The following is a 25,000-nucleotide window of genomic DNA, read 5'->3' as shown; positions in this document are numbered from 1 at the left end:
CCTATCTCAGAGCTCTACGGACAATTCCTTCAACCTCATGGCTTGGTTTCTGCTCTGACATGCACTGTCAACTGTGGGACCTTATATGGACAGGTGTGTGCCTTTCCAAATCATGTCCAATCAATTGAATTTACCACAGGTGGACTCCAATCAAGTTGTAGAAACATCTCAAGGATGATCAATGGAAACAGGATGCACCTGAGCTCAATTTTGAGTCTAGGGTCTGAATACTTACAGTTGAAGTCGGAAGTTTACATACACTTAGGTTGGCGTCATTAAAACTCATTTTTCAACCACTCCACAAATTTCTTGTTAACAAACTATTGTTTTTGCAAGTCGGTTAGGACATCTACTTTGTGCATGACACAAGTAATTTTCCCAACAATTGTTTACAGACAGATTATTTCACTTATAATTCACTGTATCACAATTCCAGTGGGTCAGAAGTTTACATACACTAAGTTGACTGTGCCTTTAAACAGCTTGGAAAATTCCAGAAAATGATGTCATGGCTTTAGAAGCTTCTGACAGGCTAATTGACATAATTTGAGTCAATTGGAGGTGTACCTGTGGATGTATTTCAAGGCCTACCTTCAAACTCAATGCCTCTTTGCTTGACATCATGGGAAAATCAAAAGAAATCAGTCAAGACCTCAGAAATAAAGTTGTAGACCTCCACAAGTCTGGTTTATCCTTGGGAGCTATTTCCAAACGCCTGAAGGTACCACGTTCATCTGTACAAACAATAGTACGCAAGTGTAAACAACATGGGACCACGCAGCCATCATACTGCTCAGGAAGGAGATGTGTTTTGTCTCCTAGAGATGAACGTACTTTGGTGCGAAAAGTGCAAATCAATCCCAGAACAACAGCAAAGGACATTGTGAAGATGCTGGAGGAAACAGGTACAACAGTATCTATATCCACAGTAAAACAAGTCCTATATCGACATAACCTGAAAGGCCGCTCAGCAAGGAAGAAGCCACTGCTCCAAAACCGCCAAAAAAAAGCCAGACTACGGTTTGCAACTGCACATGGGGACAAAGATCGTACTTTTTGGAGAAATGTCCTCTGGTCTGATGAAACAAAAATAGAACTGTTTGGCCATAATGACCATCGTTATGTTTGGAGGAAAAAGGGGGTAACTTGCAAGCCGAAGAACACCATCCCAACCGTGAAGCACAGGGGTGGCAGCATCATGCTGTGGGGGTGCTTTGCTGCAGGAGGGACTGGTGCACTTCACAAAATAGATGGCATCATGAGGAAGGAAAATGATGTGGATATATTGAAGCAACATCTCAAGACCAGTCAGGAGGTTAAAGCTTGGTCGCAAATGGGTCTTCCAAATGGACAATGACCCCAAGCATACTTCCAAAGTTGTGGCAAAATGGCTTAAGGGCAACAAAGTCAAGGTATTGGAGTGGCCATCACAAAGCCCTGACCTCAATCCTATAGAAAATGTGTGGGCAGAACTGAAAAAGTGTGTGCGAGCAAGGAGGCCTACAAACCTGACTCAGTTACACCAGCTCTGTCAGGAAGAATGGGCCAAAATTCACCCAACTTATTGTGGGAAGCTTGTGGAAGGCTGCCCAAACGTTTGACCCAATTTAAATAATTTAAAGGCAATGCTACCAAACACTAATTGAGTGTATGTAAACTTCTGACCCACTGGGAATGTGATGAAAGAAATAAAAGCTGAAAGAAATCATTCTCTCTACTATTATTCTGACATTTCACATTCTTAAAATAAAGTGGTGATCCTAACTGACCTAAGACAGGGAACATTTACTAGGATTAAATGTCAGGAATTGTGAAAATCTGAGTTTAAATGTATTTGACTAAGGTGTATGTAAACTTCCGACTTCAACTGTATGTAAATAAGGTATTTCTGTTTTTTCAATTTAATACATTTGAAAACATTTCAAAAAAACCGTTTTTGCTTTGTCATTATGGGTTATTGTGTGTAGATTGATGAATATTTTTTTTTATTTAATCCGTTTTAGAATAAGGCTGTAACGTAACAATGTGGAAAAAGTAATGGGGTCTGAATATTTTCCAAATGCACTGTACATTATAGCTGCTCTAGGACCTCAGCCATACAAAGGAACAGTGTCAGAAGGGATTGTGTGAGAGAAAGGTAGAGAGAGAGAGAGAGAGAGAGAGAGAGAGAGAGGGAGAGAGAGAGAGAGAGAGAGCGAGAGAGGGAGAGAGAGAGAGAGAGAGAGAGAGAGAGAGAGAGAGAGAGAGAGAGAGAGAGAGAGAGAGAGAGAGAGAGAGAGAGAGAGAGAGAGAGAGGGAGAGAGAGGAGAGAGAGAGAGAGAGAGAGAGAGAGAGAGAGAGAGAGAGAGAGAGAGAGAGAGAGAGAGAGAGAGAGAGAGAGAGGGAGAGAGAGAGGGAGAGAGAGAGAGAGAGAGAGAGAGAGAGAGAGAGAGAGAGAGAGAGAGAGAGAGAGAGAGAGAGAGAGAGAGAGAGAGAGAGAGAGAGAGAGAGAGAGAGAGAGAGAGAGAGAGAGAGAGAGAGAGAGAGAGAGAGAGAGAGAGAGAGAGAGAGAGAGAGAGAGAGAGAGAGAGAGAGAGAGAGAGAGAGAGAGAGAGAGAGAGAGAGAGAGAGAGAGAGAGAGAGAGAGAGAGAGAGAGAGAGAGAGAGAGAGAGAGAGAGAGAGAGAGAGAGAGAGAGAGAGAGAGAGAGAGAGAGAGAGAGAGAGAGAGAGAGAGAGAGAGAGAGAGAGAGAGAGAGAGAGAGAGAGAGAGAGAGAGAGAGAGAGAGAGAGAGAGAGAGAGAGAGAGAGAGAGAGAGAGAGAGAGAGAGAGAGAGAGAGAGAGAGAGAGAGAGAGAGAGAGAGAGAGAGAGAGAGAGAGAGAGAGAGAGAGAGAGAGACAGTATATACTGTACTCTTTGATCTATAAATGACCTCCTTTAGAAACTCCAGTCAGACCACTGGGGTTGAAGTGGATGTCGTAGTAGTGGAGTTGCAACCCCAGCAACTTGTGAAGTTCTGTTATATGATATTAGGTCAAGGTAGGCAGGAGGGATATATCCATCACTCTCTATATGGTAGGAAGACTGTCAGCATATCTTGGTATGTTGGCAATACAATGGCAGCATATCTTGGTATGTTGGCAATACAATGGCAGCATATCTTGGTATGTTGGCAATACAATGGCAGCATATCTTGGTATGTTGGCAATACAATGGCAGCATATCTTGGTATGTTGGCAATACAATGGCAGCATATCTTGGTATGTTGGCAATACAATGGCAGCATATCTTGGTATGTTGGCAATACAATGGCAGCATATCTTGGTATGTTGGCAATACAATGGCATCCTCAGACATCCATATGACCTGATGCTCCACTTGGTGTGATGAGACCTGATGCTCCACTTGGTGTGATGAGGCCTGATGCTCCACTTGGTGTGATGAGGCCTGATGCTCCACTTGGTGTGATGAGGCCTGATGCTCCACTTGGTGCGATGAGGCCCGATGATCCACTTGGTGTGATGAGGCCTGATGCTCCACTTGATGTGATGAGGCCCGATGCTCCACTTGGTGTGATGAGGCCCGATGCTCCACTTGGTGCGATGAGGCCTGATGCTCCACTTGGTGTGATGAGGCCTGATGCTCCACTTGGTGTGATGAGGCCCGATGCTCCACTTGGTGCGATGAGGCCTGATGCTCCACTTGGTGTGATGAGGCCTGATGCTCCACTTGGTGTGATGAGGCCTGATGCTCCACTTGGTGTGATGAGGCCTGATTATCCACTTGGTGTGATGAGGCCTGATGCTCCACTTGATGTGATGAGTCCTGATGCTTGTCTTGGTGTGATGAGGCCTGATGCTCCACTTGGTGCGATGAGGCCCGATGCTCCACTTGGTGTGATGAGGCCTGATGCTCCACTTGGTGTGATGAGGCCCGATGCTCCACTTGGTGTGATGAGGCCCGATGCTCCACTTGGTGTGATGAGGCCCGGTGCAGGCATCTTTCATACATTCAAACATGTGTGCATCTATTTGCATGACATTACAGTTGAGCTTGGATTATTCTGCTCCAGCAATCAACAGTCCTGAATGATAAGAAGCACAAGGCTGTGGGAGGATAAACAACAATGTATCTCTACCAGCCCCTTCTATTGTTGATTAAAGGCAGGCCAGCTAGGTAGAGAGAGACAGGGAGAGAGAGGGATAGAGGGAGCGGGAGAGAGAGATGGAGAAAGGGAGAGAGGGAGAGAGGGAGAGAGAGATGGAGAGAGGGAGAGAGGGAGAGACCGTAGAGAGGGAGAGAGAGGGAGCGGGAGAGAGAGATGGAGAAAGGGAGAGAGGGAGAGAGAGAGAGGGAGAGGGAGCGGGAGAGAGAGAGGGAGAGAGAAAAGATAGCAAGGGAGAGAGAGAGAGAGAGAGAGAGAGAGAGAGAGAGAGAGAGAGAGAGAGAGATGGAGATAGAGAGAGAGAGAGAGAGAGAGAGAGAGAGGGACAGAGAGAGGGACAGAGAGAGGGACAGAGAGAGGGAGAGAGAGAGAGAGAGAGAGAGAGAGAGGGATAGAGGGAGCGGGAGAGAGAGATGGAGAAAGGGAGAGAGGGAGAGAGAGAGAGGGAGAGGGAGCGGGAGAGAGAGAGGGAGAGAGAAAAGATAGCAAGGGAGAGAGAGAGAGAGAGAGAGAGAGAGAGAGAGAGAGAGAGAGAGAGAGAGAGAGAGAGATGGAGAGAGAGAGAGAGAGAGAGAGAGAGAGAGAGAGAGAGGACAGAGAGAGGGAGAGAGAGAGAGAGAGAGAGAGAGAGAGAGAGAGAGAGAGAGAGAGAGAGAGAGAGAGAGTGAAGAGAGAGGGGGGTGGTACTACAGACAGACGGTACAGGCCTTTGGGGTTTCCTGGTCGTGCTCTAGACTAGAGACTTACCAGAAATAAATAATAATAGCTACCCCGCTCCACAACACATGAAACATTGAACAGGCTCTATGCACGCCAGGCCAGCAGGGTAGTAGCTTCTCTTAGACAGTCAAGTGGAGTGGATGATGGTTGAGGTTCTGACCCACTCCATCCACATCCACAATTTATCTGCTTCTTTCCTTCATTTTCCCCAAGCGATAGAGGATCTGTTCTTTCAAAAGTCAAGTCTGTCGCTCTTGAAAGACCCCAATTTTACATTTTACATTTTAGTCATTTAGCAGATGCTCTTATCCAGAGCGGCTTACAGTTAGTGCATTCGTCTTAAGATAGCTAGGTGGGACAACCAGCCTCTGTGTGGCCTTATCACATGTCAAATATATAAAATAATCAAATAAGATGATTTTCAAATAACAAAATAGAATGACAAAGCTGTAAAACAGTATCTTAAATATAAACCATCAACTTAGTGAATACCATTGGTGTTTCATATTAGGGTTTCATCATGAACTACCCCCCCCTAAAAAATATATATATAGTATATTAACGCGTCATAAGCCATGAAAAATTGTTCAGAATTACAGGAAATTATCTTTAAAACTGATACATTTTCTCTCAGTTTAATAGCAAAATGTGTAAAAATAGCAGGAAATTAGCTCTAAAACAGCAACATTTTCTCTCAGCCTCATGGCAAAATGTTTACAATAGCATGAGATTAGCTATAAAACTGCACGTTTTCTCTCTGCGCCATGGCAACAAAAATAGATGTAAACTGCGCTAAGCCGCTATCCGCACGGCCTGACGCCATTCATGGAGAAAACAACATGAATGTCCCCACGTCCGACGCCAGTCATGGAGAAAATAAGACACTAAATGAAATTAGTGGTTGAAGGCACTAAATTGATTTCCTGGTCACCTGCAGAGAACTGTGATGCGTGACTAATTACAGGGGCGTTGCAATTACTCCTGCTAATTACCTTCTACTCCCCCCCCCGGGTGTTTCCAGAACATCTAACCTGAAGCTGTGCCCAAATGGCACCCTATTCCCTATATAGTGCACTACTTTAGACCAGGGCCCATTGGGTGTTTATTGTGTCTGGGATTCTGACTAGGAGTCTGGGAGGTTGTCAGAGGGGCATCATGGGGTGGTTATGGATGTATAGTTGACTTGAGCTCTTAGAAATTAATCGCAACGATACTGTGTGGTGATTGAGCAGGGTAAAAATCAACAACACCTGATTGTTTTTGGTTTTTTTTGCCTCACAGGCGAGGGAGGGTGATTAGGGATTGCATTAGAATTAGGAGGAGGGTAGTTTTGGGTCTGTTTTGCTGTTGTATTCCAGAATTTGGAACTCGATGAATCGACTGCTTGATCCAATTTCTGGATCGTTGCTGTTGTTGTTTCTGCTCAATAATCACTACGACTACGAGTAGGCTGGGGAAAAATATTATTTATAACTCAAGGTAGTATTGAAGTATTCTGTTATAAAGGTAGTATTGAAGTATTCTGTTATAAAGGTAGTATTGAAGTATTCTGTTATAAAGGTAGTATTGAAGTATTCTGTTATAAAGGTAGTATTGAAGTATTCTGTTATAAAGGTAGTATTGAAGTATTCTGTTATAAAGGTAGTATTGAAGTATTCTGTTATAAAGGTAGTATTGAAGTATTATGTTATAAAGCTAGTATTGAAGTATTCTGTTATAAAGGTAGTATTGAAGTATTATGTTGTAACTCATGGTGGTATTTAAGTATTCTGTGTGAAATTGGACATCAAGTGAATACCGCAGAGTGAAATGATATAACAACAAAATCCACTAAATATATTATGAACCCACATCACTACTGCACCTACCTGCCAGTTTGATAGACTCCATCGATACACTTTTATAATGCAAACAGAATGGATTATGGTATCCATGCAGGGGTTGCTGTATGGTTTTCTTTTTTATAGTTTTTTTAGGAAATAAAATATATTTGATCAATAAATGTTAGTGCTCCTCCGAGGTCCTGTTACACTGTTACTTGGACACACACTGTTTGATTAAGGACCATATCAAGCCTCAGCCCCAAGTGTGTCTCTGAAGCTATAAGGAAATAAAGCCATCTTAGCGAGAGGGAGGGAGAAAAGGAGAGAAGAGAGAGAGAGAGAGAGAGAGAGAGAGAGAGAGAGAGAGAGAGAGAGAGAGAGAGAGAGAGAGAGAGAGAGAGAGAGAGAGAGAGAGAGAGAGAGAGAGGGTGGACAAATAGAGAGAGCGGTACATAAAGATGGAGAGAAAGAAAGGGGGAGATATCAAGAGATCAAGATTAAGAGAGAGAGAAAGAAAGAGAGAGAGAAAGAGAAAGAGAGAAAGAGAGAGAGAGAGAGAAAGATAGAGAGAGAAAGAGAGATAGAGAGAGAGAGAGAGAGAGAGAGAGAGAGAGAGAGAGAGAGAGAGAGAGAGAGAGAGAGAAAGAGAGAGAGAGAGAGATAGAGACTGAGATGGACCTCTCCTGGAGCTTATCATCTGTCCCTGGTCCCCCCGGCAACCTCACACCTCATTACGCTTCATATTGCACCACTGACCCAAGAGGAGCCAGGCTGCCCACCTCGCCCTGCCCCAGGACACCCCAGGACGCGTTCCAAATAGCACCTTGTTCCCCATAGGGCTCTGATCAAAAATAGTGCACTATAAAGGGAATAATGGGCCCTGGTCAAAAGTAGTGCACTGTAAAGGGAAAATAGTGCCATTTGGGATGCACACCCCAGCCTGGTCTGGCCAAGTCAGACCCTCCAGGGAAGTGGCACTCTCAGCCGCCCCGGCCGCCCAGCCAGATCGATGGACCCATCTAGGGGGTGATGATAGAGACATGATGCATCCACTCATAGTGACGCAACATCGATCCTGAGGAGACAGAGAGACAGAGAGACAGAAAGAGAGAGAGAGAGAGAGAGAGAGAGAGAGAGAGAGAGAGAGAGAGAGAGAGAGAGAGAGAGAGAGAGAGAGAGAGAGAGAGAGAGAGAGAGAGAGAGAGAGAGAGAGAGAGAGAGAGAGAGAGAGAGAGAGAGAGACAGCGAGAGAGAGAGACAGAGAGAGAGATAGAGAGACAGAGAGAGACAGACAGAGAGAGAGAGAGACAGAGAGAGAGAGAGAGACAGAGAGAGAGAGAGAGAGAGAGAGAGAGAGAGAGAGAGAGAGAGACATATAGAAAGAGAGACAGCGAGCGAGAGAGAGAGAAAGACAGAGAGAGAAAGAGAGACAGAGTGAGCCAGCGAGCGAGAGAGAGAGAGCGAGAGAGACATATAGAGAGAGAGACAGCGAGAGAGAGAGACAGAGAGAGAGAGAGAGAGAGAGAGAGAGAGAGAGAGAGAGAGAGATATATAGAAAGAGAGACAGAGACAGCGAGCGAGAGAGAGAGAATAGGGGAGAAAAGAGAAAAACTGGGTTCTGAAAAGTAAGATAAGGCCAGGGTGAATTAAGAGAGGGAGAGGAGATAGAGACGGTCAAAGGCTTTTGACTGAAGAGGAGTCTGAATTTATTTCATGAAGCAGCAGGGTGTATTTCATTAGGCAAGAAGGATAGACCAGAAGGACAGACCAGACCAGACCAGACCAGAGCAGACCAGACCAGAGGGACAGACCAGATAAGACCAGACCAGAGGGACAGACCAGAGGGACAGACCAGACCAGAGGGACAGACCAGATAAGACCAGACCAGAGGGACAGACCAGAGAGACCAGACCAGACCAGACCAGACCAGACCAGACCAGACCAAAGGGACAGACCAGACCAGACCAGACCAGACCAGACCAGCAGACCAGACCAGACAAACAGGATCACAGTTAACTACACAGCAGTTTGGTCAAAGGAGGTAGTTTAGTACAGGCTGAGTCTCCAACTGGATCTTGTCAAAGAGCCACAATTACCAGTCATTTGGTCACAGCTTAAACAGTTAACTAAAGCTTGACTCCTCTCTCTCTCTGACACACTGCTGTTCCTGTTCAGCATGCACTAATAACTCTCAGCTTAACTCCACTGGGAACGCATGTTTTTCTGTTATGGAATCAGCTAGCTGCTTGAGGATAGTTCCTCCTGGTTAACCATAAGGTAATCAGAGGATAGTTCCTCCTGGTTAACCATAAGGTAATCAGAGGATTGGTCCTCCTGGTTAACCATAAGGTAATCAGAGGATAGTTCCTCCTGGTTAACCATAAGGTAATCAGAAGATTGTCCCTCCTGGTTAACCATAAGGTAATCAGAGGATTGGTCCTCCTGGTTAACCATAATGTAATCAGAGGATTGTCCCTCCTGGTTAACCATAAGGTAATCAGAGGATTATTCCTCCTGGTTAACCATACAGTAATCAGAGGATTGGTCCTCCTGGTTAACCATAAGGTAATCAGAGGATTGGTCCTCCTGGTTAACCATAAGGTAATCAGAGGATAGTTCCTCCTGGTTAACCATAAGGTAATCAGAGGATAGTTCCTCCTGGTTAACCATACAGTAATCAGAGGATAGTTCCTCCTGGTTAACCATAAGGTAATCAGAGGATAGTTCCTCCTGGTTAACCATACAGTAATCAGAGGATAGTTCCTCCTGGTTAACCATAAGGTAATCAGAGGATAGTTCCTCCTGGTTAACCATAAGGTAATCAGAGGATAGTTCCTCCTGGTTAACCATACAGTAATCAGAGGATAGTTCCTCCTGGTTAACCATAAGGTAATCAGAGGATAGTTCCTCCTGGTTAACCATAAGGTATTCAGAGGATTGTTCCTCCTGGTTAACCATACAGTAATCAGGGGATAGTTCCTCCTGGTTAACCATAAGGTAATCAGAGGATTGGTCCTCCTGGTTAACCATAAGGTAATCAGAGGATTGTGCCTCCTGGTTAACCATACAGTAATCAGAGGATTGTTCCTCCTGGTTAACCATACAGTAATCAGAGGATTGTTCCTCCTGGTTAATCATACGGTAATCAGAGGATTGTTCCTCCTGGTTAACCATACAGTAATCAGAGGATAGTTCCTCCTGGTTAACCATACAGTAATCAGAGGATAGTTCCTCCTGGTTAATCATACAGTAATCAGAGGATTATTCCTCCTGGTTAACCATACAGTAATCAGAGGATTGTCCCTCCTGGTTAACCATACGGTAATCAGAGGGAATGAACAGGCCTGGAGCACAGTACTTAGTCCTTCCTCTAACGTTGCTTTGTATTGGAAATATGTTGCTTCAAGAGAAAAGGAGGCTTTGCCCCAGATAAATGTGTGTTTGCCTTGTAAAACACTCTCTATGCTCGCCATAAACACTGTTATGTCATTTTATTCACAGTTTCCCCACCAATTATTCACCCACATTTTAAATGTTTTTATACAATATTTCTATGACATCATCACCAACTCTGTGTCTGGTTATGGAATATGGAACCCTACATATTAATTCTAATGATTTAATCCTCACTGGGTATGAAATGCAGGATTGTTGCTTCTCTAAATGTTGGTATTAGGTCTAGGTTTGGGGTTAGGTTTGATATTAGGTTAACTACATGTTGGTGTTAGGTCTAGGTTTGGGGTTAGGTTTGATATTAGGTTAACTACATGTTGGTATTAGGTCTAGGTTTGGGGTTAGGTTTGATATTAGGTTAACTACATGTTGGTATTAGGGCTACAGTACTCATTCTGTGGCGTGACAGACTCAGTCTCATTCACCAACCTGGTCTAAGAGCATTTCGTATTATTCTGTAAATCCGACACTGATATGTTACGTTTCGTATGGTATGTATTAATTTGTGGATTGGTATGATATGTTACGAATTACAATTCGTACAATATGTTACGAATTTGCAAATGTATGATATGTTACGAATGTCAATTTGTTGTGGCTATTTGTTTGTTGTGGGGGGGGGGTCTGAAACCCTAATGTAACCTGTCATGGGTCTGAAACCCTAATGTAACCTGTCATGGGTCTGAAACCATAATGTAACCTACCATGGGTCTGAAACCCTAATGTAACCTACCATGGGTCTGAAACCCTAATGTAACCTGCCATGGGTCTGAAACCCTAATGTAACCTGCCATGGGTCTGAAACCCTAATGTAACCTGTCATGGGTCTGAAACCCTAATGTAACCTACCATGGGTCTAAAACCCTCCTAATGTAACCTATCATGGGTCTGAAACCCTAATGTAACCTACCATGGGTCTGAAACCCTGATGTAACCTGCCATGGGTCTGAAACCCTAATGTAACCTACCATGGGTCTGAAACCCTAATGTAACCTACCATGGGTCTGAAACCCTAATGTAACCTGGCATGGGTATGAAAGCCTAATGTAACCTACCATGGGTCTGAAACCCTAATGTAACCTACCATGGGTCTGAAACCCTAATGTAACCTACCATGGGTCTGAAACCCTAATGTAACCTACCATGGGTCTGAAACCCTAATGTAACCTGCCATGGGTCTGAAACCCTAATGTAACCTACCATGGGTCTGAAACCCTAATTTAACTTACCATGGGTCTGAAACCCTAATGTAACCTACCATGTGTCTGAAACCCTAATGTAAGCTGTCATTGGTCTGAAACCCTAATGTAACCTACCATGGGTCTGAAACCCTAATGTAACTTATCATGGGTCTGAAACCTAATGTAACCTGTCATGGGTCTGAAACATAATGTAACCTGCCATGGGTCTGAAACCCTTTTGTAACCTACCTTGGGTCTGAAACCCTAATGTAACCTACCATGGGTCTGAAACCCTAATGTAACCTACCATGGGTCTGAAACCCTAATGTAACCTGTCATGTGTCTGAAACCCTAATGTAACCTACCATGGGTCTGAAACCTAATGTAACCTGTCATGGGTCTGAAACCCTAATGTAACCTACCATGGGTCTGAAACCCTAATGTAACCTACCATGGGACTGAAACTCTAATGTAACCTACCATGGGTCTGAAATCCTAATAGGGAATAGGGTGCTATTTTGGAGGCCAGCCAGTCCTTAGTTAACAGTCATTTTATATGTCTAATCTACCTTAGTTACCCCAGCATCCGAGATAGAGGAGAGAATGAACAGATTGTTCCAAATTGAACGAGGTGTCACAGCCCCTTTAGATTGAGCAAATTGAGCGGAGGGAGAGAGAGGGGGTGAGAGAGAGAGAGAGAGAGAGAGATAGAGAGAGAGAGAGAGAGAGAGGAGTCAGGGTGGTTTCATTATTATTCTGCTTGGCAACGTATCACTTTATCTGATCTACCACTTTAATAGAGCGAGCTGAAATTTAGCAAATGGTCTTCTTTTAAACTGGTTTAAAACATCTCTCCCCACTCTCTCTCCCTCTCTCTGTCCCTCTCTCTCTCTCTCTCTCTCTCTCTCTCTCTCTCTCTCTCTCTCTCTCTCTCTCTCTCTCTCTCTCTCTCTCTCGCTCTCTCTCTCTCGCTCTCTCTCTCTCTCTCCCCCCTCTCCCCTCTAGTCTACAGTGGCAGATTCCTCTAACTTTAGCAGTGGGGAATTCAACTTACAAATCATCAGAAGTCATCCTCTGGATCTCCAATAAAACAGGTACCTTCTAACTGCCTTACATCCATATCTACTCTCATCCACACCATAACCATAGTAACCACCGGAGGTATCAGCACAACCATAGTAACCACCGGAGGTATCACCATAACCATAGTAACCACCGGAGGTATCAGCACAACCATAGTCACCACCGGAGGTATCACCATAACCATAGTAACCACCGGAGGTATCACCATAACCATAGTAACCACCGGAGGTATCAGCACAACCATAGTCACCACCGGAGGTATCACCATAACCATAGTAACCACCGGAGGTATCACCACAACCAGAGTAACCACCGGAGGTATCAGTACAACCATAGTAACCACTGGAGGTATCACCACAACCATAGTAACCACTGGAGGTATCAGCACAACCATAGTAACCACCGGAGGTATCACCATAACCATAGTAACCACTGGAGGTATCACCATAACCATAGTAACCACCGGAGGTATCAGCACAACCATAGTAACCACCGGAGGTATCACCATAACCATAGTAACCACCGGAGGTATCACCATAACCATAGTAACCACCGGAGGTATCAGCACAACCATAGTAACCACCGGAGGTATCACCATAACCATAGTAACCACCGGAGGTATCACCACAACCATAGTAACCACCGGAGGTATCACCACAACCATAGTAACCACCGGAGGTATCACCATAACCATAGTAACCACTGGAGGTATCAGCACAACCATAGTAACCACTGGAAGTATCACCACAACCATAGTAACCACTGGAAGTATCTCCTTTCACTGTCAACGTCTTAAAGGGAAAGAGGAGACAGGTCAAGTAATACTATCTTCTCCATCATACTGCTGCATATCCAACATACATCAGCTATTTTACAGTAGTGTCCCTGCTGCATATCCAACATACACCAGCTATTTTACAGTAGTGTTCCTGCTGCATATCCAACATACACCAGCTATTTTACAGTAGTGTCCCTGCTGCATATCCAACATACATCAGCTATTTTACAGTAGTGTTCCTGCTGCATATCCAACATACACCAGCTATTTTACAGTAGTGTCCCTGCTGCATATCCCACATACACCAGCTATTTTACAGTAGTGTCCCTGCTGCATATCCCACATACACCAGCTATTTTACAGTAGTGTTCCTGCTGCATATCCAACATACACCAGCTATTTTACAGTAGTGTCCCTGCTGCATATCCAACATACACCAGCTATTTTACAGTAGTGTCCCTGCTGCATATCCAACATACACCAGCTATTTTACAGTAGTGTTTCCACTGCATATCCAACATACACCAGCTATTTTACAGTAGTGTTTCCACTGCATATTCAACATACACCAGCTATTTTACAGCTATTTTACAGCTGGTGTTCCATTGCAAAGAAATCAGTCGTCCATTTCTCCTCTCCCATTTTGTCCTAATGTGTGCGTGAGTGTTTGCATCTCTGTCCGTGTGCGTGCCTGTGTGTGTGTGTGTGTGTGTGTGTGTGTGCATGCATCGTGAACCCAGGTCCCATGATTAAACAGAGGAGCGCGTGACGACATGTTCAGCCTGCAGATGAGAGGCTACTGGTTGAATTAGGTGCCAATGAATTACTGTGTCACCGAGAGCCACAAGTCCCCTGTCATTCCCTATAATTACAAACCACTCTGGCTAAGCTCCGTATCACAGGTGTGCCTATCTCGGTGGCTGGCTGCTCCTATCTTTGACTTGCGTCCCAAATCGCACCCTATTCCCTATATTGTGACTACTTTTGACCATAGCCCTATAGGGTGCTATTTGGGATGCGGACAGAGAGAGGAGCAGCATTTCCCACCGCTGTTCACCCAGCCCTCCAGGGATTACATTTAGGGGAGTGGAACTTGCATTGAGGTTTGTTGACGAAGGTCTTTCCCCCCTTGCGCGACACCATTTAACTTCCCCATTCTCCCCTTGACCCCTCTCAGAATGGTTCCTGTTGCTCTGCACAATGCTGTGCTCATCTCACCAGGCTACTCCAAGACTGATTCTGGAACAAAATACGACAAAGTAGCCACGAAGGCTAAGTGAGACCAGTATTGGCTTGGCATTAATGTAGCCTGAACTGTAGGGTTGACGATAGCGGTTTGCTGGTTTGCTACTCGATGTCTTGTTTCACGGCACGTCAGCGATGACTGGAAATTAGCCTCCACTCTCACCCAGCAGTCAGCAATCTGAAGCCAAGCTTATCAGCTCTCTCTCACACACACACACACACACACACACACACACACACACACACACACACACACACACACACACACACACACACACACACACACACACACACACTACCCCAGTAGTCTGAATCCCTCAGTAGGTCCATTACTTATCTCAGTTTGTTATTGAGCCTCGCCGCACCGAGCGTTTGCAGCTCTGGCACGTCTGCACACATGGGACCAGAGGGACAGACTGTGTTTAGTGAGAAGGTTTAGAGAAACGATGTGTGTGTGTGTGTGTGTGTGTGTGTGTGTGTGTGTGTGTGTATCCACACTAGGGATAAATTGACTATTAACATGCTGCATGCCCGTCCACTCTACAGCAAGACTACAGCCAGGCCCATGGTCTCTGTTTATTTACAAGAGGGCTTCAGGATGGTTCACAACTAGATAGAGTTGTTTCCACTTCATCACACATAACCATCAAAAACACCTTATTCTCTATATAGTGCACTACTTTTGATCAGAGCTCTCTGTATAGGGAACGTCTTAACTTTCCATATCTGTTAATATATAGAGTCAACCTTTAAACATGTCTGTTAATATATAGAGTCAACCTTTAAACATGTCTGTTAATATATAGAGTCAACCTTTAAACATGTCTGTTAGTGTATAGAGTCAACCTTTAAACATGTCTGTTAATATATAGAGTCAACCTTTAAATGTCTGTTATTATATAGAGTCAACCTTTAAACATGTCTGTTAATATATAGAGTCAACCTTTAAACATGTCTGTTATTATATAGAGTCAACCTTTAAACATGTCTGTTAATATATAGAGTCAACCTTTAAACATGTCTGTTAATATATAGAGTCAACCTTTAAACATGTCTGTTAATATATAGAGTCAACCTTTAAACATGTCTGTTAATATATAGAGTCAACCTTTAAACATGTCTGTTAATATATAGAGTCAACCTTTAAACATATCTGTTAATATATAGAGTCAACCTTTAAACATGTCTGTTAATATATAGAGTCAACCTTTAAACATGTCTGTTAATATATAGAGTCAACCTTTAAACATGTTCGCCATGTTTATTTGTTTACAGAGACACACAAAGTGGGCCGGATAGACGAGGACATATGGTTGCTAGGCAACATCAACCAGACTGGGTACTTCCGGGTGAACTACGACCTCCACAACTGGAGGCTCCTCATCGGACAGCTGATGACCAACCCTGAGGTAGGACGCTCTTCCTCTTCCTCATCTTCATCTTCCTCATATTTCACTTCCTCATCTGGACCATTGAAGGTTTGAATAAAAATGTAAATGCAGAAAAATGTATAAAAACGTTCCACCTTTCCTCTTTTCTGTCTGTAGATTATCTCTGTTGGCAACAGGGCGGGGCTCATCGATGATGTCTTCAATCTGGCCAGGTGAGTTTAATGGCTGCCTCGTCACAGGATTCTGTTTGGTTTCTGTTCTCTCCTAGTGGCTTCCCTCATCTGTGTTTTCTCAGTAGGAGACTCTAACCACACCTTCCCTCTGTGTTTTCTCAGTAGGAGCCTCTAACCCACCTTCCCTCTGTGTTTTCTCAGTAGGAGACTCTAACCCACCTTCCCTCTGTGTTTTCTCAGTAGGAGACTCTAACACACCTTCCCTCTGTGTTTTCTCAGTAGGAGACTCTAACACACCTTCCCTCTGTGTTTTCTCAGTAGGAGACTCTAACACACCTTCCCTCTGTGTTTTCTCAGTAGGAGACTCTAACCCACCTTCCCTCTGTGTTTTCTCAGTAGGAGACTCTAACACACCTTCCCTCTGTGTTTTCTCAGTAGGAGACTCTAACCCACCTTCCCTCTGTGTTTTCTCAGTAGGAGACTCTAACACACCTTCCCTCTGTGTTTTCTCAGTAGGAGACTCTAACACACCTTCCCTCTGTGTTTTCTCAGTAGGAGACTCTAACACACCTTCCCTCTGTGTTTTCTCAGTAGGAGACTCTAACCCACCTTCCCTCTGTGTTTTCTCAGTAGGAGACTCTAACACACCTTCCCTCTGTGTTTTCTCAGTAGGAGACTCTAACCCACCTTCCCTCTGTGTTTTCTCAGTAGGAGACTCTAACACACCTTCCCTCTGTGTTTTCTCAGTAGGAGACTCTAACCCACCTTCCCTCTGTGTTTTCTCAGTAGGAGACTCTAACACACCTTCCCTCTGTGTTTTCTCAGTAGGAGCCTCTAACACACAGAGTCCCGACACAGTGTTAACCATCTAGTCTCACACGTCATCATAGCTTCCCCTCTAACCACTGTTCTCAGTACAGCCATTATTATAAAGACTGGAGACACGCCATCACAGCTTCTCATTTTAAACTGTTTTCAGTACAGCCATTGTTATAGAGATTGGACACATGTCATCACACATCCCAGCTTCTCTTCTCAGCCTGTTCTCAGTACAGCCATTATTATAGAGTTGTATAACCCCCCTCCCCCATTAACGTAATGAGCTATCTACCAAGGCCTTCACAGGAATTATTATTTGGCAATGTTGTGACCAGGAAATACCAATGTTGTGACCAGGAAATATGTCTGGGTGGGATTGTGACAAGCCCAAAGTGGTGGACAAATGATTTGCCTGTCTCTGTCTTTTCCCGGGACAATAGTTTAGTGACTGATTCCCTGGTTGGCTACACAGCTTATAAGGCGCTGCGGCATTCATTTATTGGACACGCCAGGCGGGCAGGATGCTGGAAACACCTCACGCTAGCTAACAGAACAGAAAGCCTATCGCTCGGTGACAGCTTGCCTGCGGCGTGTCTTTTGAACATATTGCACACGGCATCCATCCTGACTGCCGCTGTCTCTCCCCGTGTCTCTCCTCGCTCCCGGCGCACGTGCGCTCAGATGCTCGCTCCACACTGAGTGCCGCCGTTTCATCACACCGCCATGATAGACCCGTTCAGCCAGATCCACCGTTGCGTCTCAAATGGCACCCCTACTCCCTAAATAGTGCACTACTAGTGCAACGCGGGGCCCTGGTCAAAAGTAGTGCACTGTTTAGAGAGTACGGGTGCCATTTGAAACGCAACCACAGCCTCCTGTTTTAACAAAGGGAAGACACCCAGCTCCAGGATGATGTGTTTTAGTGTCTGGAAACGGTGGCATTGATAAGGATTCAACCTCCGCATCACAGTGGCTGTGGTTCCACTGTCTGATAGATACTAGTTATTAGGTAATGTCATGGATCTCCTGATGACAGTACTCAGACTGATAGAGAAGAACCAGATCTAGTGTTGGTTCTGGAGCACTGTCATTATGGTTAGAATCCAGACCTGGGATCAAATTGTATCTTTAGATTTATTTCAAATACTTTAGCTGCTCTTGACTGGACTGAATTTGTCTGGCGCAAAAGTGTAAACACCAGCCATTTGTAGTGTTTAGAATCCCTCCCATTCTACTTGTGTTAGTGTTTAGAATCCCTCCCCTTCTACTTGTGTTAGTGTTTAGAATCCCTCCCCTTCTACTTGTTTTACTGTTTAGAATCCCTCCCCTTCTACTTGTGTAGTGTTTAGAATCCCTCCCCTTCTACTTGTGTTAGTGTTTAGAATCCCTCCCCTACTACTTGTGTTAGTGTTTAGAATCCCTCCCCTTCTACTTGTGTTAGTGTTTAGAATCCCTCCCCTTCTACTTGTGTAGTGTTTAGAATCCCTCTCCTTCTACTTGTGTTAGTGTTTAGAATCCCTCCCCTTCTACTTGTGTTAGTGTTTAGAATCCCTCCCCTTCTACTTGTGTTACTGTTTAGAATCCCTCCCCTTCTACTTGTGTTAGTGTTTAGAATCCCTCCCCTTCTACTTGTGTTAGTGTTTAGAATCCCTCCCCTTCTACTTGTGTTAGTGTTTAGAATCCCTCCCCTTCTACTTGTGTTAGTGTTTAGAATCCCTCCCTTCTACTTGTGTTAGTGTTTAGAATCCCTCCCCTTCTACTTGTGTTAGTGTTTAGAATCCCTCCCCTTCTACTTGTGTTAGTGTTTAGAATCCCTCCCCTTCTACTTGTGTTAGTGTTTAGAATCCCTCCCTTCTACTTGTGTTAGTGTTTAGAATCCCTCCCCTTCTACTTGTGTTAGTGTTTAGAATCCCTCCCCTTCTACTTGTGTTAGTGTTTAGAATCCCTCCCCTTCTACTTGTGTTAGTGTTTAGAATCCCTCCCCTTCTACTTGTGTTAGTGTTTAGAATCCCTCCCCTTCTACTTGTGTTAGTGTTTAGAATCCCTCCCCTTCTACTTGTGTTAGTGTTTAGAATCCCTCCTTCTACTTGTGTTAGTGTTTAGAATCCCTCCCCTTCTACTTGTGTTAGTGTTTAGAATCCCTCCCCTTCTACTTGTGTTAGTGTTTAGAATCCCTCCCTTCTACTTGTGTTAGTGTTTAGAATCCCTCCCCTTCTACTTGTGTTAGTGTTTAGAATCCCTCCCTTCTACTTGTGTTAGTGTTTAGAATCCCTCCCCTTCTACTTGTGTTAGTGTTTAGAATCCCTCCCCTTCTACTTGTGTTAGTGTTTAGAATCCCTCCCTTCTACTTGTGTTAGTGTTTAGAATCCCTCCCCTTCTACTTGTGTTAGTGTTTAGAATCCCTCCCCTTCTACTTGTGTTAGTGTTTAGAATCCCTCCCCTTCTACTTGTGTTAGTGTTTAGAATCCCTCCCCTTCTACTTGTGTTAGTGTTTAGAATCCCTCCCCCTTCTACTTGTGTTAGTGTTTAGAATCCCTCCCCTTCTACTTGTGTTAGTGTTTAGAATCCCTCCCCTTCTACTTGTGTTAGTGTTTAGAATCCCTCCTTCTACTTGTGTTAGTGTTTAGAATCCCTCCCCTTCTACTTGTGTTAGTGTTTAGAATCCCTCCCCTTCTACTTGTGTTAGTGTTTAGAATCCCTCCCCTTCTACTTGTGTTAGTGTTTAGAATCCCTCCCCTTCTACTTGTGTTAGTGTTTAGAATCCCTCCCCTTCTACTTGTGTTAGTGTTTAGAATCCCTCCCTTCTACTTGTGTTAGTGTTTAGAATCCCTCCCCTTCTACTTGTGTTAGTGTTTAGAATCCCTCCCCTTCTACTTGTGTTAGTGTTTAGAATCCCTCCCCTTCTACTTGTGTAGTGTTTAGAATCCCTCCCCTTCTACTTGTGTTAGTGTTTAGAATCCCTCCCCTTCTACTTGTGTTAGTGTTTAGAATCCCTCCCCTTCTACTTGTGTTAGTGTTTAGAATCCCCCCTTCTACTTGTGTTAGTGTTTAGAATCCCTCCCCTTCTACTTGTGTTAGTGTTTAGAATCCCTCCCTTCTACTTGTGTTAGTGTTTAGAATCCCTCCCCTTCTACTTGTGTTAGTGTTTAGAATCCCTCCCCTTCTACTTGTGTTAGTGTTTAGAATCCCTCCCCTTCTACTTGTGTTAGTGTTTAGAATCCCTCCCCTTCTACTTGTGTTAGTGTTTAGAATCCCTCCCCTTCTACTTGTGTTAGTGTTTAGAATCCCTCCCTTCTACTTGTGTTAGTGTTTAGAATCCCTCCCTTCTACTTGTGTTAGTGTTTAGAATCCCTCCCCTTCTACTTGTGTTAGTGTTTAGAATCCCTCCCCTTCTACTTGTGTTAGTGTTTAGAATCCCTCCCCTTCTACTTGTGTTAGTGTTTAGAATCCCTCCCCTTCTACTTGTGTTAGTGTTTAGAATCCCTCCCCTTCTACTTGTGTTAGTGTTTAGAATCCCTCCCCTTCTACTTGTGTTAGTGTTTAGAATCCCTCCTTCTACTTGTGTTAGTGTTTAGAATCCCTCCCCTCTACTTGTGTTAGTGTTTAGAATCCCTCCCCTTCTACTTGTGTTAGTGTTTAGAATCCCTCCTTCTACTTGTGTTAGTGTTTAGAATCCCTCCCCTTCTACTTGTGTTAGTGTTTAGAATCCCTCCCCTTCTACTTGTGTTAGTGTTTAGAATCCCTCCCCTTCTACTTGTGTTAGTGTTTAGAATCCCTCCCTTCTACTTGTGTTAGTGTTTAGAATCCCTCCCCTTCTACTTGTGTTAGTGTTTAGAATCCCTCCCCTTCTACTTGTGTTAGTGTTTAGAATCCCTCCCCTTCTACTTGTGTTAGTGTTTAGAATCCCTCCTTCTACTTGTGTTAGTGTTTAGAATCCCTCCCCTTCTACTTGTGTTAGTGTTTAGAATCCCTCCCCTTCTACTTGTGTTAGTGTTTAGAATCCCTCCCCTTCTACTTGTGTTAGTGTTTAGAATCCCTCCCCTTCTACTTGTGTTAGTGTTTAGAATCCCTCCCCTTCTACTTGTGTTAGTGTTTAGAATCCCTCCCCTTCTACTTGTGTTAGTGTTTAGAATCCCTCCCCTTCTACTTGTGTTAGTGTTTAGAATCCCTCCCCTTCTACTTGTGTTAGTGTTTAGAATCCCTCCCTTCTACTTGTGTTAGTGTTTAGAATCCCTCCCCTTCTACTTGTGTTAGTGTTTAGAATCCCTCCCCTTCTACTTGTGTTAGTGTTTAGAATCCCTCCCCTTCTACTTGTGTTAGTGTTTAGAATCCCTCCCCTTCTACTTGTGTTAGTGTTTAGAATCCCTCCCCTTCTACTTGTGTTAGTGTTTAGAATCCCTCCCCTTCTACTTGTGTTAGTGTTTAGAATCCCTCCTTCTACTTGTGTTAGTGTTTAGAATCCCTCCCCTTCTACTTGTGTTAGTGTTTAGAATCCCTCCCCTTCTACTTGTGTTAGTGTTTAGAATCCCTCCCCTTCTACTTGTGTTAGTGTTTAGAATCCCTCCCCTTCTACTTGTGTTAGTGTTTAGAATCCCTCCCCTTCTACTTGTGTTAGTGTTTAGAATCCCTCCCCTTCTACTTGTGTTAGTGTTTAGAATCCCTCCCCTTCTACTTGTGTTAGTGTTTAGAATCCCTCCCTTCTACTTGTGTTAGTGTTTAGAATCCCTCCCTTCTACTTGTGTTAGTGTTTAGAATCCCTCCCCTTCTACTTGTGTTAGTGTTTAGAATCCCTCCTTCTACTTGTGTTAGTGTTTAGAATCCCTCCTTCTACTTGTGTTAGTGTTTAGAATCCCTCCCCTTCTACTTGTGTTAGTGTTTAGAATCCCTCCCCTTCTACTTGTGTTAGTGTTTAGAATCCCTCCCCTTCTACTTGTGTTAGTGTTTAGAATCCCTCCCCTTCTACTTGTGTTAGTGTTTAGAATCCCTCCCCTTCTACTTGTGTTAGTGTTTAGAATCCCTCCCCTTCTACTTGTGTTAGTGTTTAGAATCCCTCCCCTTCTACTTGTGTTAGTGTTTAGAATCCCTCCCCTTCTACTTGTGTTAGTGTTTAGAATCCCTCCCCTTCTACTTGTGTTAGTGTTTAGAATCCCTCCCCTTCTACTTGTGTTAGTGTTTAGAATCCCTCCCTTCTACTTGTGTTAGTGTTTAGAATCCCTCCCCTTCTACTTGTGTTAGTGTTTAGAATCCCTCCCCTTCTACTTGTGTTAGTGTTTAGAATCCCTCCCCTTCTACTTGTGTTAGTGTTTAGAATCCCTCCCCTTCTACTTGTGTTAGTGTTTAGAATCCCTCCCCTTCTACTTGTGTTAGTGTTTAGAATCCCTCCCCTTCTACTTGTGTTAGTGTTTAGAATCCCTCCCCTTCTACTTGTGTTAGTGTTTAGAATCCCTCCCCTTCTACTTGTGTTAGTGTTTAGAATCCCTCCCCTTCTACTTGTGTTAGTGTTTAGAATCCCTCCTTCTACTTGTGTTAGTGTTTAGAATCCCTCCTTCTACTTGTGTTAGTGTTTAGAATCCCTCCCCTTCTACTTGTGTTAGTGTTTAGAATCCCTCCCCTTCTACTTGTGTTAGTGTTTAGAATCCCTCCCCTTCTACTTGTGTTAGTGTTTAGAATCCCTCCCCTTCTACTTGTGTTAGTGTTTAGAATCCCTCCTTCTACTTGTGTTAGTGTTTAGAATCCCTCCCCTTCTACTTGTGTTAGTGTTTAGAATCCCTCCCCTTCTACTTGTGTTAGTGTTTAGAATCCCTCCCCTTCTACTTGTGTTAGTGTTTAGAATCCCTCCCCTTCTACTTGTGTTAGTGTTTAGAATCCCTCCCCTTCTACTTGTGTTAGTGTTTAGAATCCCTCCCCTTCTACTTGTGTTAGTGTTTAGAATCCCTCCCCTTCTACTTGTGTTAGTGTTTAGAATCCCTCCTTCTACTTGTGTTAGTGTTTAGAATCCCTCCCCTTCTACTTGTGTTAGTGTTTAGAATCCCTCCCTTCTACTTGTGTTAGTGTTTAGAATCCCTCCCCTTCTACTTGTGTTAGTGTTTAGAATCCCTCCCCTTCTACTTGTGTTAGTGTTTAGAATCCCTCCCCTTCTACTTGTGTTAGTGTTTAGAATCCCTCCCCTTCTACTTGTGTTAGTGTTTAGAATCCCTCCTTCTACTTGTGTTAGTGTTTAGAATCCCTCCCCTTCTACTTGTGTTAGTGTTTAGAATCCCTCCCCTTCTACTTGTGTTAGTGTTTAGAATCCCTCCCCTTCTACTTGTGTTAGTGTTTAGAATCCCTCCCCTTCTACTTGTGTTAGTGTTTAGAATCCCTCCCCTTCTACTTGTGTTAGTGTTTAGAATCCCTCCCCTTCTACTTGTGTTAGTGTTTAGAATCCCTCCCTTCTACTTGTGTTAGTGTTTAGAATCCCTCCCCTTCTACTTGTGTTAGTGTTTAGAATCCCTCCCCTTCTACTTGTGTTAGTGTTTAGAATCCCTCCCCTTCTACTTGTGTTAGTGTTTAGAATCCCTCCCCTTCTACTTGTGTTAGTGTTTAGAATCCCTCCTTCTACTTGTGTTAGTGTTTAGAATCCCTCCCCTTCTACTTGTGTTAGTGTTTAGAATCCCTCCCCTTCTACTTGTGTTAGTGTTTAGAATCCCTCCCCTTCTACTTGTGTTAGTGTTTAGAATCCCTCCCCTTCTACTTGTGTTAGTGTTTAGAATCCCTCCCCTTCTACTTGTGTTAGTGTTTAGAATCCCTCCCCTTCTACTTGTGTTAGTGTTTAGAATCCCTCCCCTTCTACTTGTGTTAGTGTTTAGAATCCCTCCCCTTCTACTTGTGTTAGTGTTTAGAATCCCTCCCCTTCTACTTGTGTTAGTGTTTAGAATCCCTCCCCTTCTACTTGTGTTAGTGTTTAGAATCCCTCCCCTTCTACTTGTGTTAGTGTTTAGAATCCCTCCCCTTCTACTTGTGTTAGTGTTTAGAATCCCTCCTTCTACTTGTGTTAGTGTTTAGAATCCCTCCCCTTCTACTTGTGTTAGTGTTTAGAATCCCTCCCCTTCTACTTGTGTTAGTGTTTAGAATCCCTCCCCTTCTACTTGTGTTAGTGTTTAGAATCCCTCCCCTTCTACTTGTGTTAGTGTTTAGAATCCCTCCCCTTCTACTTGTGTTAGTGTTTAGAATCCCTCCTTCTACTTGTGTTAGTGTTTAGAATCCCTCCCCTTCTACTTGTGTTAGTGTTTAGAATCCCTCCCCTTCTACTTGTGTTAGTGTTTAGAATCCCTCCCCTTCTACTTGTGTTAGTGTTTAGAATCCCTCCCCTTCTACTTGTGTTAGTGTTTAGAATCCCTCCCTTCTACTTGTGTTAGTGTTTAGAATCCCTCCCCTTCTACTTGTGTTAGTGTTTAGAATCCCTCCCCTTCTACTTGTGTTAGTGTTTAGAATCCCTCCCCTTCTACTTGTGTTAGTGTTTAGAATCCCTCCCCTTCTACTTGTGTTAGTGTTTAGAATCCCTCCCTTCTACTTGTGTTAGTGTTTAGAATCCCTCCCCTTCTACTTGTGTTAGTGTTTAGAATCCCTCCCCTTCTACTTGTGTTAGTGTTTAGAATCCCTCCCCTTCTACTTGTGTTAGTGTTTAGAATCCCTCCCCTTCTACTTGTGTTAGTGTTTAGAATCCCTCCCCTTCTACTTGTGTTAGTGTTTAGAATCCCTCCCCTTCTACTTGTGTTAGTGTTTAGAATCCCTCCCCTTCTACTTGTGTTAGTGTTTAGAATCCCTCCCCTTCTACTTGTGTTAGTGTTTAGAATCCCTCCCCTTCTACTTGTGTTAGTGTTTAGAATCCCTCCTTCTACTTGTGTTAGTGTTTAGAATCCCTCCCCTTCTACTTGTGTTAGTGTTTAGAATCCCTCCCCTTCTACTTGTGTTAGTGTTTAGAATCCCTCCCCTTCTACTTGTGTTAGTGTTTAGAATCCCTCCTTCTACTTGTGTTAGTGTTTAGAATCCCTCCTTCTACTTGTGTTAGTGTTTAGAATCCCTCCCCTTCTACTTGTGTTAGTGTTTAGAATCCCTCCCCTTCTACTTGTGTTAGTGTTTAGAATCCCTCCCCTTCTACTTGTGTTAGTGTTTAGAATCCCTCCCCTTCTACTTGTGTTAGTGTTTAGAATC

At 43.8% G+C, this 25,000-nt stretch overlaps 1 protein-coding gene across 1 annotated transcript in view; it reads left to right on the top strand.

Annotated features, from left to right (window-relative positions):
- The window catches only part of LOC121553366 (thyrotropin-releasing hormone-degrading ectoenzyme), a gene marked incomplete at its 5' end in the record, with an annotated part of 75,380 nt that overhangs the window by 5,473 nt on the left and 44,907 nt on the right, over window positions 1–25,000 (top strand). Inside the window, 3 exon segments of the mRNA XM_045218219.1 lie at window positions 12,327–12,415; window positions 15,703–15,836; window positions 15,975–16,030. Of these exon segments, the coding sequence (XP_045074154.1) occupies window positions 12,327–12,415; window positions 15,703–15,836; window positions 15,975–16,030 (279 nt within the window).

This window comes from Coregonus clupeaformis, unplaced genomic scaffold, assembly GCF_020615455.1.
Source record: "Coregonus clupeaformis isolate EN_2021a unplaced genomic scaffold, ASM2061545v1 scaf1443, whole genome shotgun sequence".
Lineage (NCBI taxonomy): Eukaryota > Metazoa > Chordata > Actinopteri > Salmoniformes > Salmonidae > Coregonus > Coregonus clupeaformis.
Note: the sequence above shows the minus strand (reverse complement) of the source record. Positions and strands in the feature narration are given on the sequence as shown.